General features: G+C 43.3%; 1 protein-coding gene across 1 annotated transcript; it reads right to left on the minus strand.

Annotated features, from left to right (window-relative positions):
- On the minus strand, positions 1 to 27,639 carry LOC143004500 (transmembrane protein 266-like). Its single transcript, XM_076155420.1, has 10 exons — positions 27,626 to 27,639; positions 21,926 to 22,117; positions 10,416 to 10,570; positions 9,145 to 9,218; positions 8,015 to 8,071; positions 7,719 to 7,857; positions 5,228 to 5,343; positions 3,936 to 4,131; positions 908 to 970; positions 1 to 632 (listed from the first exon to the last, which is right to left on the minus strand). The coding sequence occupies exons 1-10, from the start codon at positions 27,637 to 27,639 to the stop codon at positions 1 to 3; spliced, it is 1,638 nt and encodes a 545-aa protein (XP_076011535.1).

The raw sequence follows: 27,639 nt of genomic DNA on the forward strand, positions 1-27,639 counted from the left end.
TTATGTATCAGGCATACGGCCCAGAGGCGTGTCAGCCGGGCCCAGGAGCCGGCACTTTTCCTCCACGGAGAGCTCGGTTGTGCCTCCCTGCAGATGGATTAGGGGCTTGGTCTGCAGCAGCATGCAGCCCCTGCCCCGGCCTCGCCGCTCCTCCTGGTTCCTGCGGTTGTACATGTTGATCCTGTTGTCTAGCTCGGGGCTGGTCTTCCCAGAGCCCGTGGGGCTGGGGAGCTTCAGGTTGACGGGGTCCACGACCAGGCCCTTTTGGCTGAGGCAGGAGTCCTCAGAGAGGGAGGAGAGCAGCTCCTGCACCACCATGCTGGGGTTCCTGCAGGGGTCCTGGCCTGTGAGGGAGGGGGGGCACCGAAGGCAGCTGTAGTTGAGACTGAGGTCACGGGCTGTGCTGCTGTCTGTGGCGGCTGCACCCAGCGTGTAGCTGCTCAGGCTGTGGGGGCGGGTTGTGAGGCTGCCACTGGAGCGCAGTAGGGAGGTGGAGGCGTCACTTAGGGCGATGCCCACCCGCTCCGGGGCCAGCTTTGGGAACGTCTGGATGGGGTTTGGAATGGTGGGGAGGTGAACGTCAATGGCTGCTGTGGTGATGACCCGAGCTCCTGAGACAGAGGCTGCCGCAGCTTGAAAGACAGGATTTATACTTAGGAAAGAAGAAGAATCAAATGCAAACCTTTACTATGCACAACACACTTTCTCTGAGAGCCCCAGAGAAATAAATGATGTCAGATATTTACCTAGCAAAATAAACTTGTTTATAAAGACATGCATATTGCCTCACAGTTTAACAACAGATTTAACTTCAGAGTTATAACTTATACCATACCAGAGATATAGTATAAGTTATAAGAAGTGTCTCACACTGTGCATAGAGTGATGAGCACTCATGGTCACTTACCACCGTTTGCTTCACTGTAGTACTGGCTGATGTAGTTGTTCATGTCATCACGCACAACGGGATCTGAGTTCAACCAAACAGGAAATAATAACATGAATGACTCCACAGTTAATAACGATGACAACTCAGTGTGTTGTTTTGAACATTATAATGGACGAATCCCTTTAGAATCTATATGATGGGGGCGGCAGTAGCTCAGTCTGCTGGGTAAACAACTGGTACCGACTGCCTGTCTGAATTGAGCTGAATTGGGTTCCTTTAGCACCACCTATGGGTCACATGCTACAGGATTTCTTGTATTTTTAGGCGCATCCTTAAATTGGGGCTGAAATTTCACAGCGCATGTAAGACTTGTGTGGTTTACATTATTGTTAAACATTTTAATTTAAACAAAGATGCAAATGGCTGTAGCCTGTAGTGACAGATTCATTCTAAAATTTCAAACAGAAAGACAAAGAATTTAGTTTTTTGTCTGTCCAAAGACTAATCAGTACTTCCTAAACCTAAAGTTCCAGATATTTTCATGAAATCTGCTCGAATCTCCTGCTTAACTTGCTGACAGATGTCATTATAATTAGACAGCAGAGTCGATTTAGAGCTCAAATATAAAACAAAAGGATTCTACTCCTGTCTCGCCTGTACCTCCTCATATTTAAAAGTTTTATTTGTATCATTAATTTATTTTATTTGAATAGTACATCAGCCTTTTTTGTCACAGCTGGTGTGTACAGCCTGAGCTTGACAGGGAGCAGACTTCTCCTGCGTCTGCTCCAGGCCACAGGTGCTTTACTGGCAAATCGTCTGAATCGTGTGCAGCTCCGGTGTACATGAGCTGCAACTTAGTGCATGGGAGGTAAAGTGGGACAGTGACAGGGTGGGGTTGGCTTCAGGGTGGAGAGAAAGGGGAGGGGGGTGAATAAAGAGTGTGAGCTCTTTGTTCTGACCCCCATCCCTGCAGTCTGGTCGGGCGAGAGTGTGTGTGTGTGTGTGTGTGTGTAGTGAATGGCTGCGATCTGCTCTGCTCCTCAGCTCGCTTCATTGGTCTTGAGCTCACTGTCCGCTGGCTGAGTGCAGAGTCCAGAGTACCCTGAGTGCTACCCCCTGTCCCCTGGGACACGCTGCAGACTCTGATGGGTAATTTCATTTATTTTTCAGTCTAAAATATTAATCCCAGATTCCCCACCCCCTGGAGAGGAAGGAAGCATTGCACTCACTAAAACAAGCCTGAGACAATCACTCTACAATTAATAACACATGAGTCTCAGAGAGAAGAAGAATGGGCTGTCCGGCACACGTAAGAGGCTCTCATCTTCTCTCTGTGACAGTCAGGTTACCAGCCTGTTATCTGTCCCAACACCAGAGCTCACATCTGCACAGTACGGATGCAGACAATTAAAATCAATGAATATGTTATATGTTTACTGTTCAGAGTTTGCTATTTTAAAATGATACCCCAGAAATATTACAAAATGTCATGATTTCCATTCATTTCCTGTTCACTCACTCGAACGGATCCCTGTGTCTAAAGACGCCACAATAAAAGTTCAACAATCCTGAGTGAACTGTGTTATGCTGTAATAACTGTAACAGTTAAGGAGCGATGTTATCAAGACAACAACCTTAACGAGAATATAGTGATCACTCTTAGACTAAAGATAATGATAACTAAATGAATAATTTGGATGAAATTTCACCAGAGCTGTGATTCAATAATATACACAGGGTTCCGTAAGGTCATTCAAAGGCTGTCAGACCTGGTGACTGAACGCCAAATATCTACAGAACGTTCAGACTCACAAAAACGTGGCCTAGTTTACGCTTAAACTACCTGAAAATCTGAATCCTGAAAAAAGTGAAGAGAGACATTCACTCCCGGTTCAATCTGACTTCGGCCTTGTTAATAACTCATGACATTTCAATGGCACCCTGTGGGTGGTAGAGAGAGAGAGAGAGAGAGAGAGAGAGAGAGAGAGAGAGAGAGAGAGAGAGAAAGAGAGAGAGAGAGAGAGAGAGAGCCTCCACCTAATGCCTTCGCACCCGCACAGGCCTCCGTTTGCCCAGCGAGCCCTCAGCCTAAGTGCTCATCCCAGGGCCGATGTTTTTGTAAAAAGCCCCAGTTGTTTCTTGAGAGCCAGATTTCCCACTATGCCCTCGGGGTGGTGTTGTGGCCACGGTGGAGCCTCCCGATGCCCTGCTGTGGTTTGCAGGTGGAGGGGGGAACAGATGTTGACAGAAGCCCACTCTCCCAACAACAACAAGGCCCAATGCACAGAGCACTCTGTACCTGAAATAGCCCGAGTGGTCTGGGTCGGGCTCAGCCGGCCTCAATCGCCACAAGGGGGGAAGCCAGGCAGAGATTTGGAGCATGACCGTGCGGCGCGACGTGGTGTTGGCGAACACGCTTGTTTTCTCCGGCATTCACCAGATCCTAAAAGCTTTTTTGCCCTCATATTGATCCTTGAGTGCCTGCGGTCAGATGGGCGACGCATGTGAGCATGGCAGAGCTAAGAGCCTGACCTCCAAGACGCTCCAGGGCTCCTGCTCCAGATTAACCCTACACTGCTCCACATCCCGCTCACCTGATGTTACACCAACAGGGACTTTTTGTTCCACACAATTATGTACATACTTTATGCTGCAGCTCTCTGCAGCTTTGTCACAACGTTTTTCGGCTGCACCTGGCCTGGTGTGTTCAAATGACCCAAGAGTTCTTTGCTGTTACTCTTTGTTGTTAATATTATTGGCAAACTTTTCTCCTGTCACAGCTTTTATTTTGGAAAATTATAGGTATGAGTAACAAGCGTGATTAGATACTTTTTTAACTGCCTTCATCATTATCATTATTATGATGATGCATACAAGCTTTACACACACTTTCTCCAGCTGAATAATACATATTTAGCACTTTGAGATTGTTTTTAACTATGAAAAGTGCTCTACAAATAAAATGTATTATTATTATTATTATTATTATATTAAACTGTCATTTAACCCAGTGGCTACATACCACACACACTACACACTGTACCTGCTGTGGCCCGGGCCTCCCTGGAGTTACTCTGCCCCCCCTCGTCGTCAGACTCCCCAGGAGTCAGGCCCTCTACAACTTGGAAGCTCCTTCCCTGTTTGCTCCATACGCGGTGGATCTGCATGGCTGCTTCACGCTCTGCTGCAAGGTCCAAGTCCTGCTGTGCCAGGTGGGCCCGCAGCTGCCTGATCTCAAACTACAGAGGGTGTGTGTGTGTGAGGGTGTGTGTGTGATTTTAAAGGAGGGGAAGGCAGAAGAGAAAAGATGAGAGGAACACGAAAGGAATGGAAGGGAATGAGGGATGTGAGAAGAGAGAGAGCGTGAGAGGTGACAATGTGATGCAAGGTAAAGAGAAAGAACGAGAAAGCGAGAGCGATCTGTAAATACATTGAAACACAAAGCATCACAAATGCACAGGTCAACACAGGCATCTTTAAGCACAGACATTAACTGTGTATTTTATAATTTAGACAGTCTTTGGCTTCTATAAATGGCCTGATAAGTGTTGAACTGTCAAACTGACAAACATCAAGGAAATGTACTTGACGAGTATCCAGGTGACTTTGCATGGCCAAAACCTTCCTTGGTGTACAGCAGTAATATCCTCTATATTGATTTCAATGGGTTGGGTGTTGAGAATAAGTGCATGTCTAAGCAGTAAATGAAGATAAACCCCTGTAGAAGTGAGTTTATTCATTGAAAACTACAAGATAAAAATTGTCCCTGCCAATTAAAGACCTAGATTAGAGACCTCAAATTTATTTCACATAAATGAATACAACACCTCTGATCATACTCAAAGGAAAATCTAACGTCACAGTCATGTTCAGTGTGTGTGTGTGTCTGACAGAAGCAGAATAATGGACCATGTACAGACTGGACTTGTTTGTAAGGTGTTGCTGCCCCCCTCTGGTGCTTTATCGAACAACAGTCTCTAATCTGACCAAGTGCATGAAAATGTTATAGTTGATAGATGTATACTTGATTGATTTAGATTAGGTTAGATCTGAGTGATTGGGCTCTTCTATCCTGACAGCTCATTCTAAAAGAGACACGTAAAAACTTCTAAATGTGTACAGAAATAAAGCTTCTAATATTAGATATGAGGTCAAATAAAATGAGATTTGTGTTCTCCTCTATTCTTGTGTTATACTGCAACAAAATCTCCAACATTGTCGTTAGCTGTGACAAAAGTTTCTCTCCTGCCCACCCATGTCACGACGTCATTTTAATGCTCACAGAGGGGGACAGCATCCTGACTGAGGCTTCATCTAAGGTGCTTTGGTACTCACAGCCTGTTCCTGGCAGATCTGTGTGAGACGCTCCAGCTGCTCCTCTCTCACAGCTTTTGTCTTCTCACACTGCTGGATCTCCAATTCCATCTCTACTTTCACCTGCAACACGTAAGCTAAAGCGGAGAGCCGGAGGAGATGGACACACGCACGCACACACACAGAGAGAGAGAGAGAGAACATTGACAAAAACATGAGTCTTTTGGTAGATTCCCTGATTAAACCAACTCCATTTTCTTTGCGGTGTATACAGTAGCTCAGTCCATAGGGACTCAGCTTGAGAACCGGAGCACCTGTTCGGGTTTTGTATGGACTAAAAAAGTGGACTGGCAGCAGGAGAGTTGCCAGTTTGCCTCCAGGGCACTGCTGAGGTGCCCTTGAGCAAGGCACCGAACCCCCAAAACTGCTCCAGGGGCACTGTATCATGGCTGCCCTGCGTTGACTCCCCTGTAAAAAGGATGTGTGTGTGTGTAAGAGGGGCACGCAAGACAAATTACAGATTGGCGGGTTCGTGATTTGATTTGACCCAATAAAGTTTCTTCTTCTTCACTGATTGTGTTAACTTGATCACATCTTAAAGCTCCAGGACATTTTAAGAATTTTAAGTTCTGCTGTCAACTTCACATTCATCTGCACCTACAAAGATTCCACAGTTTTTATATTTTGGAATGTCAATGTCTATGTCACCATTACATCATCTTATCATGGTGCAATGACAATTTCAAACTTCCAATTTTTGTGACTCTTCAAATAAAGCAAGCTGTTTCAATTATGAAACGTTTTTGTACAATAGCTGCCTAAAAATGTGCTCAACTGCATCTATGAAAGTGAAGAAAACACTTTGTCTTTTGCCATAAAACGAATCCAAGCGAATAGATACATGGACCTATCAACATAATACAACAACAACCTGCATTTGTGGACTATTGTCTAGTTGCGATCACATACTACCAAGTAATGCAAAATCCTGTCTGATTCAAAATTGCTTAAATACATGACTGTGGTGAAGAGAGAGTGGATTTCTCTTTAAAAAGTAGATTTGATGTTTGGACAGCCTTCTTTATTACTAAATGCTGTGGTGGTGTTGTTGATGTACTGACAGCAGAAGGCTTGTATGGGCGGATGGATGTAAAGTTAAGTCAAATCCATTCTATTTGCAAGCTGCAGTGCTTCCTTCTGTTTAGATCAACCTACAACAGTAAACAAAATGATGAACACTTTCCAAATCCATGCAGACTTTGAGCACGTTTAAGAGATTGACATTGACCATCTCTGTTGTGTACATTTGAAATCTAAATGCTATGCTATGCTCATAAACCCTCCTGGCTTTCCCTTATTTTCTTCTTCACACTTCCATTCCCAGTGCAGGAACACAAACGTCTCCACTCTCACCAGTGCATTTATCAGTGTGAGTGTTGATTTCCCCCCCTCTGAGATGTGTTGCCATGTGCCTAACAAAGAAACTCAATCACTCACAGATATCAGAGCCAGCAGTTTGAGGTGTGTGGCAATGAAAATCAAGTGTCGGTGCCCCGGAGAGCGACAGTGCATTTTAAAAGGAAACTTCTTCCAAGCATGTGTCCCTGATCAATCTTTCAGCAGACTCAGATCAATGACACACAAAGCTGCACTGTGCATGTATATGTGATATTATTAACATCATTTTAAAGCTTATAATCCAATAAAAACTGCATTTTGATCAATTCAAAAGTATCATCAATGTGTTGCATAGCAGATGCTGGATTAAAGCCAACTTCAGTTCAAAAAAGACAGACATACAAAACATAAACACTGTGTATGCTGAATTTAGAAGTGTAGAAAAATGTATTAAAGTGAAAATTAAATGTTTAGGTTAAACTGATTGGATCAATATAATGAAAGAGTGAAGTTTACGTGTATCCTTCATTGAGGAAAGGATCAAAAAGGGCCTGTTGTCACTCAGTGTGCACAATGTTTTTTTCCAGGTCAAATCAATTTGTTTCTTTGATCAATTTGATTGCTGTTTGAACTTGAAACATTTGATTCGATTTGATAAGATAACAGACAAAGAAATGAGATTTTAGAAAAACATGAAAACACTTGACTTCTTCTCCTCCACTGTCTCGTGGACGTGAACAAATTGCATAGTGTGTTCCTGTGTGGTTTTTGTGTGCTTGCTCTCGTAGTGAGGGTGACCTCCAAGCAGATATTGAACCAGTCTGCATCAGCATACGGGAGAACAGCCGCTATATTCATTATGGCCTGTCTGAATGTACTTAACCAGGCCCTTACAATCAATACAAGGTAGAATAGCAGAGTGGCAGTAATTCACTCTGAGGCCTGATCGATAATTGTATTGCTCTGAATAGTAAATAATTTGTATAATCATGGAGAGAATGGGGTCATATAGTGATTTCAGGGCCAGCAGATTTTTATGCGTGTCTGATCCTTTTGAATACAGCAAAATGAAGTATTTCCTCAGTTCTCATAAGTAAAATTTGCCCTTCCTCACCATCAATGATCCTCTTCACCCTCCAGATGCGTAGGGTGATGATGAGGCTGATAGCATCCCAGGGACTGCTGGGCCCGTTGGCCACCGTGGAGGCCACCATGGGGGCCAGGGACAGCACGATGACGGCACCATCAAACACCTGAGCGTCCACACGCACAAGCACACACACAACATCAGCACTCCAGACACTTTTCATACACATTCTGATTCATATGCAAACAAGAACAAGTTGCACCACACTATCCTAAACTACAGTTGTGAAGTGCAGGTGTAAACACAGAGCACCAGCAGCTTACCTCAACTTTGTTCTCAATGTAGTCCCAGATCCCAAGCACGACAATTCTGAAGACAGTCTATGACAGACAGAGACACATCAGAACATTAGAATGGAAATGTCGGCTGAGATCACAATTACTCGAGTACAAAATAGAATATACATACACATATACAGTACCACTCATCTGAATTGTACATAACACAGACAACAATACACACAACAATACATAACATACAGCATATGCACAAAACCTTCATTTACTTTTTAAGAAACCTATGTGATAAAGAATTTATTGCTACTGCATAATGAATAAATTTACACTGGCATTGCACAACATATATACATTGAATTCTTCATTGTGAACTGTGTGCTGTCAGGTGAGAGAACCTTTGTGGAACAGGGCCATTGATTTACACGCTAATTAGCATGTAGTGTGGTGCAAAAGTGGCCCTGCTACTACATCAAGCGGGACACACGATGGACAACAGTGCAAATGTAAGTGAGAAGCGCGGGAGGTTCTGGTCATACGTTACACTCCATGATGACTTTTTCTTCTGATGTCAGTGGCCGAGGTGTTTGGATGGATTGCATCCCTGTAACCTCATCCTCGCTCCTCATTTAGCTCAGCTTTAATCATTGCTCCTCTTGGCGCGATGGTAATTAATGTTTGGTTTGGGGCATCGGGGCTGATGCTGTCAGGGTAATTGGTTTGCACTGGCATCCTGGCCTATGGGCCAAACTCTCCCCTCTCTATTTCATTTTGTGCAATCACAGAGTGTTGATAAGGCCTTATTTTATCTATCACGGAGGCCAATTTTTGTTAAGGTTCAGTTTGCGCCTGTGTTCCAGCCTTCAGGCTTTATGTAGTATTTCTGAAGCTCAAACTCCTGAAAGTTGAATGGTGGATACTGGAAATCAAATGGCAACAACTGTGCTGTTTGCACTGCTGGGGACAGGAGACTGAAGTTTCAAGATTTATTTTGATGCATTTCTATATAATTTATGTTCGGTTTAATGATTTTTCTTGTCCCCCCAGAGCTGCCATATAAAATCAGATAATATTAAAATCCTGCAGGACAACAGAGTCAAATCTAGGAAGGGAGCAAGACATAGGCATGCAGTCTCACCTCTCACATCTGAAACACTTACCTCTGAAAAGAAGAGTGAGAGAATGATAAGGCTGATCCAGTGGATAATGCTGGCGAATTGGAAAGCATTGGTAACTGGTGAGAGAAGGAAATGGGAACATTCATCAGCGAGGTTCGAGAAGGAGCACACGAGCAACAGCCAAGTGTTCCTAACAACCCAAGCGAGAGAGCAAATGCATTTATCTTTCACTGAAACTTCCTCAATCATAAGAATCGACCAGAGTCCTTCAAGCGTTTGCAACTTGAATCAGCAATTTCACCTCTTTCAGTATTTCAGATTCTATACTTTAATCCACATTGCTGATCTGTATCCACTCATATGTCACTGCCTCTTTGTGAATTTGTTTTGCTATCTTGCTACCTTACTCACAGCCTTTTGCACATTCTTTTCCATTTGAGTCAGAGCGTTACACTACAACACATCTGAAGCGACCAGTGTCCTGCAGTCCCTGGAGTGAAACTTGCGTATCATTAAAGCTGTGTGTGTGCTGGATGCTGGCCTGTAATCGATGGAGGCGTGTGCCCGCTGCCATCGACAAGAGACTGGGTTCATTATCACCTCTCTCCATCACTGTCTGTCACAACGATTTAACATCCAGCACCAGCAGCTCCTTCCTGACTGCTGACTGGCAAGACTCCACACAGTGGGAATGAAAAGAGAGGAGCAGAGTCTCCCTGCATCAACATGACTCTGCCTCGCGCAACGCAGAGGCATCAGTATGACAAAAGTAAAATAAAATAAAATAAGATAAAATAAAATAAAATAAAATAAAATAAAATAAAATAAAATAAAATAAAATAAAATAAAATGTATTTAATTTTATTAAATTTTATTAAATTTAAATAATACTTACTCTCATCAATCCACAGGGTTCATTCCAATAAGATAATAGGAAGTATCCTCATTATTCTTATATATGGAAAGACTTTGTTCTTGGTTTACAATATTAAAAGACAAATACAGATGGAGAAAAATGTAGCACTGAGTTTGTTTGTCTCCACTGTCTAATGAACTCTATCAACAATGAAGAATATTGTCACCCTGGGCTAAATTTTGCAATTTTTCTTTAGTTTTTCTCCATTAGATAGGTGTGCAGGCATAGTACAGGGGTGATTCAGTGTCTTGCTCAAGGACACTACAGCACTTAATGCACCGCACACCTCCAAGGTGTTTACGAATGTCAAACAGGGCAGTGCTACAAAAAAAAGAAGCTTGCTCAGCAGCCCTCTCCTTGATTAAAAAACAGACAAGTAGCAATGTAGAGTCCTTACATTGTAGGAGTTTGGTGTCGATGAGCAGTTCCAGGGAGAGAAAGAGCACAACCAGAATGACGCAGGCCACCAGGATGCAGTTGAATCCAGCACTGAGCAGACAGACCTGCCACAGGGCCACGCGGCGGCCACAGCACGGCTTCAGCCAGTTGGACCTAAGAAGACAGAACACAGACACAAGAACATAGAAACATTAATATTAAACATGAAACACCTTTATATCAACACGGCTAATACTTCAGATATTACATGTTTTTGTTGTAAAGTAGTAAGCTCGACTCAATTTCTGGAAAAAAGTTAATTCATCCTTTTAAATGCACATATTTACACTATTGGCTGGTGATGTTCTGCATAATATTGAAGGTTTAAGTAAAGTGACTTAAATATCTGCACAACATGTATAACTTAAAATGACAGGATTGATTAGATTCACAGTTGCTCCAATAATATTAACAGTTAATTCAAGTATATTTGGATTCCCTGGTTTGACCAACAGAGGGTAGTAATCCACGCGTGTGAGAGTGAACGTCTAATGTTGTATTCCAGCAGCAGTGTTTGGCTCCATCAGCAGGGATGAGCCTGGTCAGAGGGACAGTGAAGCTCTGTGAACGGGTGACTCGCCCATTAGCAGCATCAGTGACCGGAATAGTGATGGAGTCCCTTTTACATGGCAAATAAGGGATTCACTCAGGAGGGAAGCTTTCACAAAATCAGTGGCTGGAGAGACACAAAGGTGAGATGTGTATGTTTAAAAAAGATATACAATCTCAACACACACCTGCAGATCAACCTGACGACCATTTGCTCGCAAATCCAGTGAGCAGTTTTGAATACTGTGATTAAATATTATGCATATTAGACCACAGGGTGACAGAACATCTTTAACACTCAATTTGCTTTATCCTGCTCGTCATGAATCAAGGACGTCCAAATAAATAATAATGTTACATCCACTATGAGGGCTGACCGTGGGAGGTGACAGAAACAATGCCTCTCACAAGCTCTCCAGCTGGAGTGGAAAGTTGGCTCTGCCCACTACCTTTCCCTTCTCCACACGCGCTGGCATGGAGCAGACAGACATTGGCAGAGTTCTCCTCTCCTCTGATCATGTCTTCATTCCTTGGTTGGTGCTAACATTGAGCAGCAACAGTGGCAAAATGGCTCCATTTTTAGCACCGCTTCAATACTGGATCATGCTGCAAGGCACTCAGAATTATTCGGGATATATTTTAAATCTTATTTAATGTACATTTTCTTTTTAACGTCTCTCTTTATATATGTGTGTTTTTATGTGTATTTTCGCATCTCATTTCATCTCATCTTTTCTTATCTTGTATTGTATTGTCTTTATCTCAAATATGCAATAATACAACTTGACCGTTTCTGGCGATGAACTTTACAAGAAATCTGAACCACTGATATTCAATTCATTACTCAAGTTCTCTTGTGACATAAATCTGAGTAAAACCTTTAAGTTTGAGTAACAATAGTGTTTAAGTGAACGTTAAGTTTTGTTTTCCTTAAGAGGGAAGCATTTATTCATACTGGGCCCAAGCGGAACCAAGAGCTCGTAAACAATCCATAGCTCATCTAATAGAGGCATAATCACGCTGTCATCTTCTTGGCTTTGGCTGGGGAAGGACAAGTGTGCAAAAGCTCCAGATGGTGTAGAATCTGTTCCACCAGAGCCTGGCCGAGACCCTGCAGACGGCAGGTACCACATCATCCCGTATCCATGCCTACACGAGAGGACATGCGGGCACCTTGTCTACGAGCAAACACAAGCCAAGCAGCCATGCAAATGCATGTCTGTGAAGTGAAGTCGGTTCAATTACATGCAAAAGTTTAATTTGAATAAACATAACTTCTTACATGATTACACTTACAAATGTTCCTGATCTCTTTTATAAGAGCAGCTGGATGTTGGTGTAACCTTGACAACGGTGGTTGAAGGTGAGGTGAGTTAATTATTCACACTCCACTTGCATTTTCCAGAATGCTGGGGATTGAAACAACTAAAGTGTGAGTGTGTGTGTCTCACATTCAGTATTTTAATGATTGATAGCAAATGTTGTTTCTCTGACAGACCCACCTGCTCCACATCACCACCACACAAACACAGAGTGGACAAGGTCACACAAGGTCGTTTCATAACTTTCATAAATGTCTACACAAAATGTATTGGAATTTTATTGACCGATGTTTTTCACAACGTAATACACACAGGTTCTCTCTCTCTCTCTCTCTGTGTGTGTGTGTGTGTGTGTGTGTGTGTGTCCTTTGTGCTGCCAGCTGAGCAGGTTGATATAGTTGTCAGTGTGTTTCCCAGTACTGCTGAGATTGAGTGGAGCTGGACAACAAAAGGGAGGAGGGAGATTAAATCAGGGAAAAGTAATCGATACCAACATGCCGAATGAGCGAGTCACCAAACACTGACACACACACATCCACGCACACAACCTGATAGACTCCTCAGATAAGCAGGACAGAAGCGGAGATATTGCACACACACACGCACACACACACACACACACACACACACACACACACACACACACACACACACACACACACACAGAGTGCGTCATGCTAGAGCAAGCATGGTAAAGGTGGAGTGCAACCTAAGCATAACACACGAACAGAGTTTCCCCTTATGCTTTCAGATTGTAGGTAATTAATTTTACATCTGAAAGGTTCCCTGATAGCAATACCTGTGCACCATTGATCACAGCACACACACACACACAGCCACAAACCTTGTGCAGCACTTTCACTGGAAACAGAACCAAAGGAGTGACTATGTCTTGGGAGCGGGAGCTGACTGACAGGTGAGCAAAGTCAGATCCTCTTCTGTTTTCGAACAAAAAGTCTAACGATGATAAGAATCAAAGTTTGAAAAAAAAAATCACTATATTCTGTAATTAAACCTATTTAAACAACATCACAGTTCTTTCTTTCTTGGCACAAATTGAAAGAATCCTCTGGCACACCATGTTTCAAGTACCACCAGTGGTACACATGCCACATTTTGAGAACCATCGCTCTCCATTTCAACAGTACCTGACATAAACACGTGGGGGGGTGAACGGTTTGTGTTTGGAAAGAGCAACAACACACGCAGGTCCAGGTGTGAACCCATCATGCTGCATCATGATGATTTAATCACCGTCTTGCTCCCTCACCCAGGGGTGCCCACACACTCACCAGGCCACATTCATAACAAAGTGTAAACAAAGTCTGGGGCTTATTATGAGTTAGCGCTTTGTGTTCTCTCTCTCTCTCTCTCTCTCTTTGGTTTTGGGTCTTACTTATGCGGTACTTTGCCAAATAGGATGACGCCAGCCACACTGCATCCACTGGCATCTTCAAATCAGATTTCAAACACTGATTCTGTGTATGTGTGTGTGTGTGTGTGTTAGAGTGAGTGAGTGTGTGAGATCTATTTAAATGCAGCTAACAGGTTTATCTTTGGCACTTGACCCCCCTCTTCCTCTTTAGCCTGAAAAGCAATCTCACACTTTTCATGTTTGTGACTATTACACACTCTCCTCTCTAAAGATGAGTGTGTTTGGCAGAGTGTGTGCACGCCTACATCAGGGCTCAGGCCGGCAAAGCACCGTGCTTCTGCGGCACAGCTCGTTCTTTGGAAACATTATCATCATATTACCAATTCTGCTGTTTTTCAACTGGCTGACGGCAAAAACAAATAGATAAAAGCTGATACGGGTGATGATGATGTAATACCTTTAATTTCACCTTTGTGTGTGTATTTGTGATGTTTAAATGACTTCAGAGTGTTCAAATTATTAATGATGACAAAACATTCATTTATCGGCACTTGGAGAAGACTAATACAGACGTACTCGTTTCAATTTGAACTATAAGCATTCTCAAAAACCTCAATAATAATTAATATAATTAATTCTACATTTTATGACTGTGTTTATGATAATAAGACAAAGCTTGAGCATTGTGTAGCTAGATAACAGGAGGATCAGTCCACTCCCCAACATCCTTTGCTCTCTAATTCAATCAGGTCAAACACAGTTTAAATTTGTAACGTTTACATTTGACACTCTTGCACGTTTCTTCAGACAAGGTGAAAGCACGTAAGGAACAAACGCAACATTTGCTTCGGTGCCTCTGCTTATTCAGTGAGGTGATTCCCATATGGTGCCAGTCTTCAAAGCCGATGAAGTTTGAGCAACGTCAACCAGAAACTCTAAATCGTCAGGCTGTAAACTTTTGCAGGTTTTGCACAAATTTGACAGCCCATCATCTGTAACACCGTAAGCATTTTGTGTCAGAGTGAGTTTGATTGTAAGCAGATGACCTGAACAAAAATATGAACACAAGGCTTTTATTTTGGCCGCCATTTTCAATTTGTTTAAATAATACCTCAAAGACTTCATCTCTGTGCTCAAAGATTGTATTATTCTCAAATTTTGCCCACAAATGTGTGTATATCGCCCCATTGAGCATGTTTGGGATGCTGTGTGTTCCACTTCCCAATATCCATCAATATGGTGCAGCTATGGAAGAGGAGCGGGAGAATATTCCAAAGGGTACAATCAACAATTGATCAATTCAATGCCAAGGAGATGAGTTGCATTGCATGTTCTTCAGTTGTCCAGTTTCTAATACTAGCAAATGGGCCAGTAGTTATTTCCAAAATGGAACATTTGGACCCTTTGGCCTGAAAGCTGGTTGGTAGCAGAGGGTACAAGCTTTTTTTTTGTTCTTTCCCTCTTTCCGCTTCACTCACTAAGATACAGATTTAGATCAACCATCTGGTCTTCGTACCTCACACTTCCACCCTGGACTCACACATTTGGAACAGCCGTCTAAGCAACATATGCTTCTGGCTCCGCGTCTGGCAATCACACACATCACTGGGATGGGAGGTGACATCTTTCCTCTGCTCAGGTGTGTTCGTGTGTTCAGGTTGTGCAAAAATTCTTTAAAGCTGCATTCATTAAAGCTGCGTTAAGCGATTTTCTTGCCACTAGGTGGCAGAGGTATCCCCTGAATAGGCTGACACACAGCCCTGACATACTGATGACAGTGTTTCTCAATGTTTGTCCTCAAATGCCGACACACTGCGTACTCGCCTTCTCTCACAGCTCTAACAACACCTGATTAGCCAAGTCAGGTGTGTTGTGATGGAGCCAACCATCAAGCACCGATTGCGTTAAGACATTGGATTGAAAACCAGTGATGTCAGCAAACAACTGCTACTCACACATCCATCAAAGTCATGTTTCTGAGCAGTTGTTGAGCAAAGGTCCTGTATTCAATCTGCTTTTAGCTCAGTTTTTGTCGCCACCAACTCCAAATTGGTCGATAACTTCACCGAACACTTATCAACTATGCCTCTGACTCTTGGACAATAGAACCATACATGAAGTCAATGAGCTCAGTATAACAACAATATATATATACACATGCAACAATGAGTCCAGCTGGTTCATAGAGTTCATATCGCACTGACACCATCATCATACATTTTAGTATTCTCTTCATCTGAATGCTATATCCTCTTCATCAGCCCGAGGAGTGAACGCCTCCCTCTCTTTATATTGTATATTTAACTCGCAGTCATAGTCACATTATTCAGCACATTTGAGGTGTGAAGTGAAGCTGTGAGCCTCTGAAGACCGTACTGAGAACTCTTCTTGTGCTTTTAATTTTTTAGAGTTCATCCCTTTTAAAATCTACTCGTGCTGAACTATTGTCCCAGACGTGAGGAGAAAATAGACTCCACGAACGTGTGTGATGCATTAAGACTGACACATTTATAATGCAACTTTTAAGTGAATCAAACTTTAATAGTTTCACCCATGAACCATGAAGACGCTCTCACACCTCTGCCTCCATGTCAGCGTTTGTTCGTGCCTGCGCTTTTACACACAACAGCAGCAGCAGCGGCAGTGGCGGCCTACACGAATACACACTGAACTGCACCAAAAGAACCCTTCAAAAAAATAAAAAATAAAGAGAGAGAGAGAGGGAGAGAGGGCGAGCAAACCAACAAAAGCAGCTTGATGACTCGGGAGAGAGTGGGCGGCCATGAAAGTGCTGAACACAAGCCCACGCCACCTTGGTCCTCCCAGCATTTTTCCAAGACAGGAAGATGGATGGGCCCAACCCTATTAATAACTACACTCCACTTACCGTGGCGCCAAAATTGCTAACACTGCAACTGCCCCCGATGCTAGCTAGAACAACCACCTCCCACAATGTCGCCCACTTCTCTCCTGACAGGAACATTGTGTTAGACAACAATACAACAATCTCCAACCTGTCCACCTTTCTTTACCATTACGACGTGAACTCAGAGGCTCCTGACCGGCGTGGAGACGACTGTGAGCTCTGGCCGGTGAGACAAGTAGATGGAGGATGTAAGGTAATAAGATGACTTCCCCGGGGTCTGGGGTGTAAATAGATTGTTACTTCAGACTGTAGATGATCAGGGAAGGAGAAAACCGGAGGAGAGAGAAGACAGAAAGGCGGAGGATGAGGGAAGAGGGGAGAGAGTGAGAGAATGGAAAATGGGCAGAACCTTGTTGTTACTAATTAGGTGTGACGACCCGGTATAAGAGGTGAACCGTGATTAGAGAGGATTAGATAACAACCACCATGCAGCACCGCAGTCAGAGAGCTTTACAGGTCTGGCCTTGTTTCAGTGTGTACGTACACTATGGGCGAGAGAGAGCGAGAGAGAGGGAGAGAGAGAGAGTCTACTTGGCTCCTGATTCCCCATCATGTAAAGTGCAGGGCAGCAGCTCTCTATAGGAGAGATAGCGGTAAGGTCAGCTCCACCTTCACAAAGCTACAGGCCATAATATGCAAACATGGCTGACAGTAGGTGCTTCATCACACACTGGCAGCTTGACATGGGAGCCTTTCCTCTTGATTAATCCCCTCTGCATGGCGCCGCTATGAAACGCACTGCAGCCTAATGGGCGAATCATGACGCCACAGAGCTGCGTTTGTTAAGGATCCGAAAAACAAAGCCTGCTTCCTCTCACAAAGACGCAGAATATAGCGTTTATTATAAACTGTAACAGGAGCTATAGATTTCAATTTTAATGTGAATATTGTGAAGATGACAACGGGTAATTTCAGGGATTCATCATTGGAATTCATGAGTATAGTAACTTTGAAAGACAAGCAGCTCGACACATTCAGACACACACACACACACACACACACACACACAGATGCTTAGGGCCACATGATAGTTTAGTCATTTAAAACTTATTTGTATGGTTTAAGACATCAAAACCCTCTAAATTATTTACTTGCACGCATTTGACTTCACAATCTTAACAAATATATATATAGTTGTGGGTCTATGCGCAAAATAACTTGGAATTTATTGCGATATTGTCTGTTATTGTGCAATAAAAGAAAACACTTATTAATGTGTATTTTGTCTTAAATATAGTAGAATAACTCATTTCATTCATTTCATTACAAATATTTCTCTATTTACAAATGTATCTGTGATGCGTTCAGGTGTTCTGCATGTGGCATTTTTAGAAAAATTAATTTCTCTGGAAATGTATGAGAAATAAATGAATTAGTATTGAAATATAATTACAAAGTGGGAAAAGAAACTAGAAACTTCGGCCCCTGACACACTAGAGCCGACCCTGCCCTCTCACACACATTTCCATTCTCATGTCAGCAGGTGAGACAGAGAGACGCGCAAACTATAGGAGTGAGTGAAAATAACCACAGTGCTTAAATCAATGAACCGTGTTGAGGAAACATATTTTCACTCAAGCACGCACGCTCATTTTGCCAAACATGCCTCGACATTTCCCGTGCATACTCCTCGCCTTCTTCACACCGGCTCCACTATCACTGAGAGCCAATGAGCCGGCTAGTCAGTGAAGCGGCCGACAGATCCTTCTCCCAGATAGATTTTCATTTTGATGACTGTGGATTGCCGTCTCACTGTCTGTCTTGGTTCCTCTCAACTTCTCTTCATCACTCCGCACACCCATGAAAAAGCTTCATTTCCTCTGCTCTATTCCCAGAAAAGTGAGTTTACTGATCTGTCTGCTGGATGTGCACTCACGCGGAACTATGTGAGAATTCCTCATGTTGGCAGTGAGAAAATTCACGTATACTTTATATACTGTGTATGTGCGGGCGTGATGCGCCTGCACGCCGCCACGATCGCTCCAAGTCCACATCACCAGTATGAGATGTGAAAGCTCTGATTTAGCGAGACGATTGTAAAAAGCGATGATGGTGCGCGGTGTGTGACGGCGGCGTGGCCGATGGCTGCTGTCTGTTTGACAAGCAAATCGATACAGTAATGAGAAGAAGGAAGCGCGGGCGTCATCACCCAAAGCCCAGTGGTGCTGAAACTCAGAAGAGTTAAACACAAACGGGTCGTAGAGGTCACCAAGCTGACCGACACACTCACACATTCAGGCAGAACAGGCGTCTTCTTCTTCTTCGGCTTGGGAACCGGAGGGATATTACTTGTGATTGTATGTGATCGTATGTGATCTGACAAAAATAAAGTATCTTAAATCTTCTTCTCCTCATAGATTCCGGCTGACTGAGGCTCATAATCTGGCGGGAATTCTGTCTTTGCATCAAGTCCCACAGGGGAGTCAAGCAATTACCTATTCACAGTCAATCCTTATCTCCTGCTTTATCACCTCTATTATAACAAAGCAAGGGCCACAGAAACACCCTAATGAAACATTCCCATAAAAGCCAGACAGGGAGCCTGGTAATGGTGATTAATGTGCAGGATTAGTATACCGTTTAAGCTATAGTGGAGATGTAACAAGATACACACCAGCCAGCGCTCGTGCCTGGTGGATGTAAATGGAGTTTCATTAAAGCCAAAAGAAAGAATGATGACTTTTACTATTCCCTCTGGCAGCATTTTACAGGCAGACATTTTGCACTAATGACTTGAATATGAAATAGTGACCCCCATCACACCCGGCACAGTTTGAGTAAATTGAGCTCACTGGTAAAATAACCTTTGCTGCAGTGGCTGCTAAATCTGTTGCGAGAGCCTCTTGCAGCAGGGGTTCATCCAGGCAGGGGAGGAAAATGAGAAATTGAGTCTCCTGCCCTCAGACGGAGGCACGTTTGAACATTTTGTTCAGGTCCGCGTTCGTGCCGTTCATTTGGATTTGAGATTCCTGAAACAAAAAAATTCTGAAAAATGGATTTCGGTGCTTGATTGTGAAAATACACACACAGAAAGTGGGTTGTAGGAATATGACTCAGATTTCTAGATTTCTATTATGCCTCACTGTGAAGAATGAGTGGACTCATCGTAATACAGGTTCTCTCTCTCTCTCTCTCTCTCTCTCTCTCTCTCTCTCTCTCTCTCTCTCTCTCTGTTTGGCTATAATTTGTCCTGTCCTGCTGTCAGATTCCTGCTGTCTGGTACCAAAATAAGACGCTCCTGTTGTGTGCACGTCGCCCCTGTTTCACTTTTTGAAAACAGTAGTGGTTTGCATTCTGTACAGATGGATATTAGATTTCTGCATTTGACTGACTTTGTAAAAAATCCTTGAAAAGGCAAAATAACACAATTCTATTTTTTGTTGACACAATATAATGAAACTGGCCCTGTTCTGTGATTTTCCAAACTTAGTTTCAGAACCAGAAATCTAATGAACAGAAGCTCAACAGACCCTTGTAGTTTAGTTTTGTGATTTTAGACAGCAGACAGATTGCAGACAGCAATCTGACTCTGATATGAAATAGGAAACACTGGTTATGATAACACTCTTTCCCGTTGTTGACGCGTGTCGGTGAAATCCATCTGTTTCTTGCCGTCACCGTCTATCTGAAATGAACCAATGCAGTGAGACACGATCTGGTGTCAAACAGAGTCCTTGGATGAGGTTGTGTGTTTATGAACTGATTTCTGTGTGTGTGTGTGTGTGTGTGTGTGTGTGTGTGTGTGTGTGTGTGTGTGTGTGTGTGTGTGTGTGTGTGTGTGTGTGTGTGTGTGTGTGTGTGTGTGTGTGTGTGTGTGTTTGCCTGTGTGTGTGACTGTTGGATCCTGCACTGCAGCTTATGGTGTTTATGTGCATCCTGGTGAGAGCTCGCACCAAGAGCCAGGTTTGAGTCACAGCGACTGGACAGAGAGGAAAGATTGGACGGCGAGCAGAAAATCTGTTAATGTTGTGACTAATCAAAAGGACAGCTGTGACGTGACCTCATGTCCATATGCCAGGCCAGCATCACACACAGTCATGTTAAAGTGGAGGAACGTGGACCTGCGTGCATCGGTTCAGATCCTCAATGTGCACTTGAGTGAATCTTAAACTTTATTACCTTACTTGTGCAGCAAAATAGACATTTACGGGCAATTACAGGCACGAGATCAGCAGCTTGCAAAATGTCATTTACAGTGAAGGTTTCTATAGTCAGCAGTCAGGCTGGGCAGGATGATATCCAGTCACAAATGATTAATTGATCCCAGTTAACTTATGGACACTAAATAGCACAGAAGCTGTCAGTCTGTTGGTGATTAATGGACATAATAATGAGCACAGGTGATAACGAGTCAAGGACTTAAGGAGGAAGCTTAAAGGATGATGGATGGTAGCAATGCACACAGTGTGACAGCAATGTGAGTGTGTAGTAGTGGCAGCTCTTAAAGATATCATTCACCAAAAAGTTGTTTCCATGTCAACAAGTATCACAGAAGCCACAAGAGGACATGTGATATCATATGTAGGAATAATAATTATCTCATTAGGCTTTAATACTGTATGAACACATAGAGTGATTAAGACTTAAGGACATTTGTGTTTTGACTAAGTACCAAAGCCTCGATCATCTGTACAATATATTCTCTTTATTGTGCCGCAGGTAGTTGTGATTCATTTCTAACGTTTGCTATTGGGTCAATTTGCTGATCATGTCCAAGTAAATGTGCTTGAAAGTTTCACAAATCCGTGAGTTGTGTTGCTGTGTGTTTACTCCCCGTAGATGTAGATTTCACAGAGACGTAAAATCTGAACAACAGGTTTAAAAAAATCTCTCTTTATCTTTAGAAAATGGTGCATAAATAGAAAAATGATGACATTGCACCTTTTTCTCTCGGCGTCTGTGCAATATGCCAAAATATCTTTCCTGACTCCATTAAAGCCGTTTGTTAATTTTGCACAGATTTTAAGTGAGAGGTAACAGAAATAACACCAACTGGCCACATTCTGTTGTTGTAGCACCAAACTTTCACAAACAGGATTTGACTTTTAGCTCAAATAAACTTTAATTTGCACTATTGTCTTTTGAGATCAGCTTATAAATGTCGTCAAGTAAAGTCATCTTAAGTTATAAATCTACTAAACGAATCAAATCATTTGATGTTTTGGTGACTGTAATTAGAATTTAGTAATTTTTCTAATAATGCACCAAAATAACAATGGACACCAAATTGACTGCAGATACATAAAGTAATATTTAAGACTTGATCTGATACGAAGACTGATCTATCAATCACTCACCCTTCTCTGATCTCATCTTCATCTGCATTGGAGAGAAGCTGCGATCCGGCCAGCGAGAGGTCCAGAGCTGTGAGCGGCAGGTCTCTGTAGCCAAAACTCACCAGCTGCACCGGAGGAGCCAAGCACGAGTTCTCATCCTCCACCGGTTGTGAGATGATCTCCAGGTCCGACAGACCCGCCTGCTCCACTTCCCTAGTTACATACAAACACCAAACACGGAGAAAAGTCACACACCTCTTATTGAATCTGACGGCCTGTGGAACCGGAACACACACACAAACACTCAACAACTGAGCACGAGATGAAGTTGCAGTGACGTGAGTGCCTTGCTCATGGGAGGTGGGGAAGTTACTCACACAGACATAGAAATCAGTGCTATTTTTGAAATGGTACCGTAATGTTTATGGAATACAGAGCAGCAACAAACGCAGATTTTCCTTTTATTGTTACACTGCGACTTTAAATCAGGAGTAGCTTGTTGCTTGAGAGTAAAGAAGCTGAAAGAGCTCAGTTTCCTTTTCAAATATAGAGCAGGTTAACATATAAAGAGATTGTGTCAGCGTTTCATATGAGCCACCCCCCCTCCATCCATCCATCCATCCATCCATCCATCCATCCATCCACACCCTCAGCCACTTCAGGTCTCGAACCTACACACACACACACACACATCTAACACGTAACCCAGCGTGCTCACAAGCCCCAGTTGTGTACAGAAGCTGGGCCATCTCAGTGGATTGTGGAGGTGGAAACAAACGGCGAGTGCAGCTGCAGACTGACTGTGTGTCCCTGTTGTGTGTATTTTTAGACCGCAGCAGATGCTGGTGTATCATATCTGCTGTGACGTCACTCGCCTCTCCCTTTGTCAGCTGAGTGGATCCCCACTCTCCTCCAAACGTCAAAGGAAGTCAAGGGGGGGAAAAGAGAGAGAGGGGAAACCGAGGGGGGGAGAAAAGGGGGGACATGAGAGGTCGGTGCGACAAGAGGGAGGAGGGCAATTAAAGAGAAAGGAGCGTTGAACAGCGGGAGTGGGGATGAAAAATGGGCCTGGAGAGGGTGGGGAAAGGAGGAGAGGAGGTTTGGGAGGCACGAAGACTGCAGGGTGGGAAGGTGAGGTAGTAAAATGAGAGAATAGCAGAAAGTCAGGGAGGAAGAGTTGGGGTGTGAATGTGGGAAATAACTGGGAAACCTGTAAAGGAAGCTAGAGGAGGAGGAGAGGAAAGGGACCAAGGTGCAAACGAGGGGGAGTTCGACTGCAGATACTGAGAAGGAAAATAGGCGGAAGAGAGTGAAAGGTGGTGAATTTACAAAGAGGAGGAGGAGAGGAAACGAATACGAAGGCAGACAAGGAGGAAAGATGGAGGCGGGCAGCATGGATCCCCACTCACTGTGTGTCTATTTGTGTCTATTGTGTGTTATTTTCTATTTTACTTCTTGGCCTACAAACACAGGAATACCGTAAACCACAGAGAAGAGGAGCAGTCATGAGTGAGGAGGAGACAGAGAATCAAGCACCAGCTGTCACTCAACTTCTCTATACCTTTGGTTTTCTTCACTGTCTGGACAGAAAATCAGTCAGACAATCAGGACAGACTGAAAAAATACACAAAATCACAAAGCAATGTGGACAAAGAGGAGAGATATGGAGACAACACACACAAACACACACACACACACACACACACACACACACACACAAGCAAATATACAGTGATATTGTCAGTGCCAGAGGAGCTTTGATGCAATCAGGAGTGACCTGAGCTGCTGTTGGAGGGCATCCTCACCTGTGTGTGTGTGTGTGTGTGTGTGTGTGCGTGCGTGTGTGTGTGTGTATGTGTGTGTGTGTGTGTGTGTGTGTGTGTGTGTGTGTGTGTGTGTGTGTGTGTGTGTGTGTGTGTGTGTTTGTCAACTAGTCTGCTATGGGAACAACGATGAAAGGAGCCAAGGTTGATCTGATCTTTGCTGGTTGTCTAGACGATCATATAAAACAGCAATTGTTCCTTGCGTCTGGTTACCCATGAATGTTACGAGCACAAGACTTTAACACGTATAGAAAAGAGGCGTAAGAGACGCAACAACAGCACACAAAGACACGCAAAGACACGCGTGACGTCTCCTTCTCTAAGCAAAACCATCTTGTTGGCTGATTACTTTGCAGGCTGCTTGCAGACTGAACAAGCAAAGCTGTTTCTTGAATATGTGTGCCAGTGCAAGTGAAGCAGCGTCCCTCATCCTGTACTGACAGATGCTCGGGGTGTGTGTGTGTGTTCGTATCAGTTTGCCACTGCAGTGACTAATTGAACAATATTTTTGGAGAGAATACTCAGCTGAATGAGAAAGAAGGGACAATGCAGTGTGTGTGTCGCTGTGTGTGTGTGTGTGTGTGTGTGTGTGTGTGTGTGTGTGTGTGTGTGTGTGTGAGTCCCAGTACATTATCCTCGGTATGGATTTTGTTGTTGCAACTTCTTTGCATACCGGGACAGATTTGTATTACATTGATGAGACTCTGTGTGTGAGATGGTTTGATATGCAGCACACACACACACAGCTGGTGTGATGGAGGCCGGTTCCTCCATCCTTCTCTCACTCCTCTCATCTGTAGCACCACGGCAGCAGGTTTGGCCGTCTCCCTAAACTATCAGCACGGTACACCAAACCACTCATGACAGACCCAAGCTGTCCACAGCCGCTCAGCCCCGAGCTCAGTCATGGAGGAGATGAGGGGGGCGGGAAATTCGGCAAAGTCCTCATGTGAAGTAAGGTCGCGATTGAAAAGTATAACAAAGAAGCTGATCAGGAACTCTCAAAGTCCATTAAAATACCCGTTTTTGGTTGCGTGTGCAGATTGCGCAACATTTCCCTGTAATACTAATTTGTGTTACAGAAGCATTGGGGGTTGATGTATCTGCATTTAAGGAGGACTCCGCTGATTTCACGCATTAAAGGCGGATTCCTTCAGCTTCACAAACAGAAATTGGTTATGAAACATATATAGATGTACATATTCATGAAGGATGCTCCTGGATCTGGAGCCTTAACAGAGACGTACTGTATGTAAACACACTGATGGTGTCCTAATAAAGCCTTTACAAAGTTCTTATATAACCTTTTCAATAGCATTTCATGGACTCCACTGGAAATACTGCAAGAGCACGAGCAGAAGAGGCGCGATATGCAGGGGAGCAGGATTCCCTCAGGGTGGCAGATAAAATGAAATAGTATGTGTTAGTGTTGAAGGCCAGGTGGAAGGTCATTATGTGACAAAATTCACTAAAGGGACTGAACTCTTTTTAATCTGTATGCTTGAGCACAGCGTTCCTGTTTCAGGACTACACACACCTGTCTGGTTGGACAAGTCCCCCCCCCCTGCAAATTCCTTCGGCTAAAACTTTCAAACTTTCATAATTTCTTCCCAGTAGATATTAATGAAGTCTGTCAGACACATTAGCTCATTAATAATATGTCCAGATTAAACTATGATGAATTGGCTGGTGTGAACAATGGAGTGTTCTGGCCTGATGTGACCACACTGTTATCTGACCTTTCCAGAGACTGGCTGCAGGAGACACACAGAGACCCTCATGAGCCTGGAGGAAGACAGCGGATGTATGTAAAGCCATCTTCATCCCGGGGAGACCCACAGACCTCTCACACTTCATCACTATCTAACAAAAGACTATTTTAAATTCGAAAGACACTGAAGGGAATATGGATCCAACAGGCTTTAATGACTAATAGAAGTTTCCATACTGACTGACTGACTGACTGACTGACCGGCTCCCTCTGCTCTTACTTAATGCAAACATGCAAATTCTGAACAACCAATATTGATCTATCAACCTCAGAATCTATATTCCAGTAAAGCGTGAGTGTTTCTCGCTCAACAGTCGAGCGGAGACAGACGGGTCAAGACAAATCAATTTGAAACTAACAACATAGAGGTGATATATGGAGGGTGCCAGAATGATAAGCCTGAAAAATAAACTCCAAATGTCATAAAAGATCAATATAAATATGTATAGAGATGTTAGGAGGTTTGAGTTTCTGACAATACACTGAGCAGCTTTGAACAAACAAGTCAAACATCCGCATCCACAAATAACCAACACACACACACACACACACACACATAATGTAATATGACATAGGGGAGCTATTATTATCTATAGCTAATAAACCATTATGTCTACGTGTTTATGAAAAGAGCCAATTAGGCAGCATAGTGATACAGCTTTCTAGTGAACTCGCCGCTCTCTCGCTGGCGTTGAATAAACAACACGGCGATGTGGTGAGAAAGATGAATGGTCCCGTCCAGCACCGGGGAGCCTTTCAGAATCTTAAAGAGGACGACTCCACCGCCAAACACTGTTGACTCCATCCATTATTCATATCAAAGGTCGACTTTTCAGTTTAGTTTTGTTAACATATTTTGAAGACATTTTTGGGGGGGGTTAGGGTTAAGGGTTGTGTTTCTGAGTCGTTTGTCTAAATGAAGACATCAATCTGAGACGAACACAAATGTAATAATGATAAGAGAGTGTGAGGATGATGATGATAATAACAGGAAGCTGATTCTAAAGCTTACACAATGTTTTGGATTCACACCCAGCTGGACATTGTTTGATTGTAGTTGCAGTAGTTGTGAAGTTGTGAACACGTTTTTTGCTTAGTTACTAATTATAAACGATATAACTCTGATGCTAATTCACTTCACACCACAGGACGACAAAGATGGAGCTAAAAAAAACACTTTGCAGAAAATCTTTTTGTTGATTTATCATTAAAAATGTTACTGTCTGTCTCTATCTCAGTGACATCATCACACATCTTCACTTTTGTTCCACATTTTCAAAACAGACAGAAACGTTGTTTATGTTTCCAAATGGTAAACAACTATGAGCCATGCAACACTTAAAAGTACGAGATGCATATTCACCTTAAACATTGCATGATGTGACCCTGCTGCTGAGCCCCAGTGAGACCGGCTGAGAGCTGAGCTCAGGATGAGACCGACGGGAGAATTGCTTCTCTTATAAAAGCACAAATGGAGCAATGATTTTGGGCTATTCATCTAGGTCAAGAGAATAAATGCAGCTAGTTAAGACCAGACAAATTAGAAAGTCATGCTACGCCAGCAGAATCATCAGCTGACAGAGAAGGAACGATTCTCAGCATTCTGCCTTACATCTTACTTTCTCTGTGTGCGCACTCACAACACACACACACACACGCACACAGAGCTCGAGCGCATTCTCACAGCAATACATCAACTGTCCTCGCAGCACACTTAGGGCTCGGATTAGAGGAGGGAAATAGAAGAAAGCTGGAGGTGGAGAAAGGTTCAAATTTCCAGCGTTGAGTGTAATACTTGCAGATTTTAATGATTAACAAAATCGGACACTTTCCTGACCTGTTTATGGCTGCGAGATGGAGGCTTAATGGACAACATTGTGTTTGGATCAGTGTGTGGGTCTCTGCTTAGCATTCAGGGTGATGTGTCAGTTCACAAAGGACATGAATGTAGAAAGGAGAGCCGGGTGAGGACAGATAAGAGGATGGGAAGAGGAAGTATGATGAAGACAAAGATGGCCATGTAAATGTGGTATTTGTGTGCATTTTCAGTGCTTAACACTTTGGGGTTACAAGTCATCTGTCTGCAGTATAGAAGGAAATTGTGAGGAAGAGGAGACCGGTACTTACTCTGCGTTCGGCAT

This window comes from Genypterus blacodes, unplaced genomic scaffold (genome assembly GCF_046128005.1).
Source record: "Genypterus blacodes isolate CSIRO-AG114 ecotype Tasmania unplaced genomic scaffold, CSIRO-AGI_Gbla_v1 ptg000067l_1, whole genome shotgun sequence".
NCBI classification, from domain to species: domain Eukaryota; kingdom Metazoa; phylum Chordata; class Actinopteri; order Ophidiiformes; family Ophidiidae; genus Genypterus; species Genypterus blacodes.

Coding starts and splice junctions, on each gene's coding strand:
- LOC143004500 (XM_076155420.1), bottom strand. Junction 5,344..7,718: donor GGTGAAGAGGATCATTGATG/GTGAGGAAGGGC, acceptor TCTCCGCTTTAG/CTTACGTGTTGCAGGTGAAA. Junction 633..907: donor CTACAGTGAAGCAAACGGTG/GTAAGTGACCAT, acceptor CTGTCTTTCAAG/CTGCGGCAGCCTCTGTCTCA.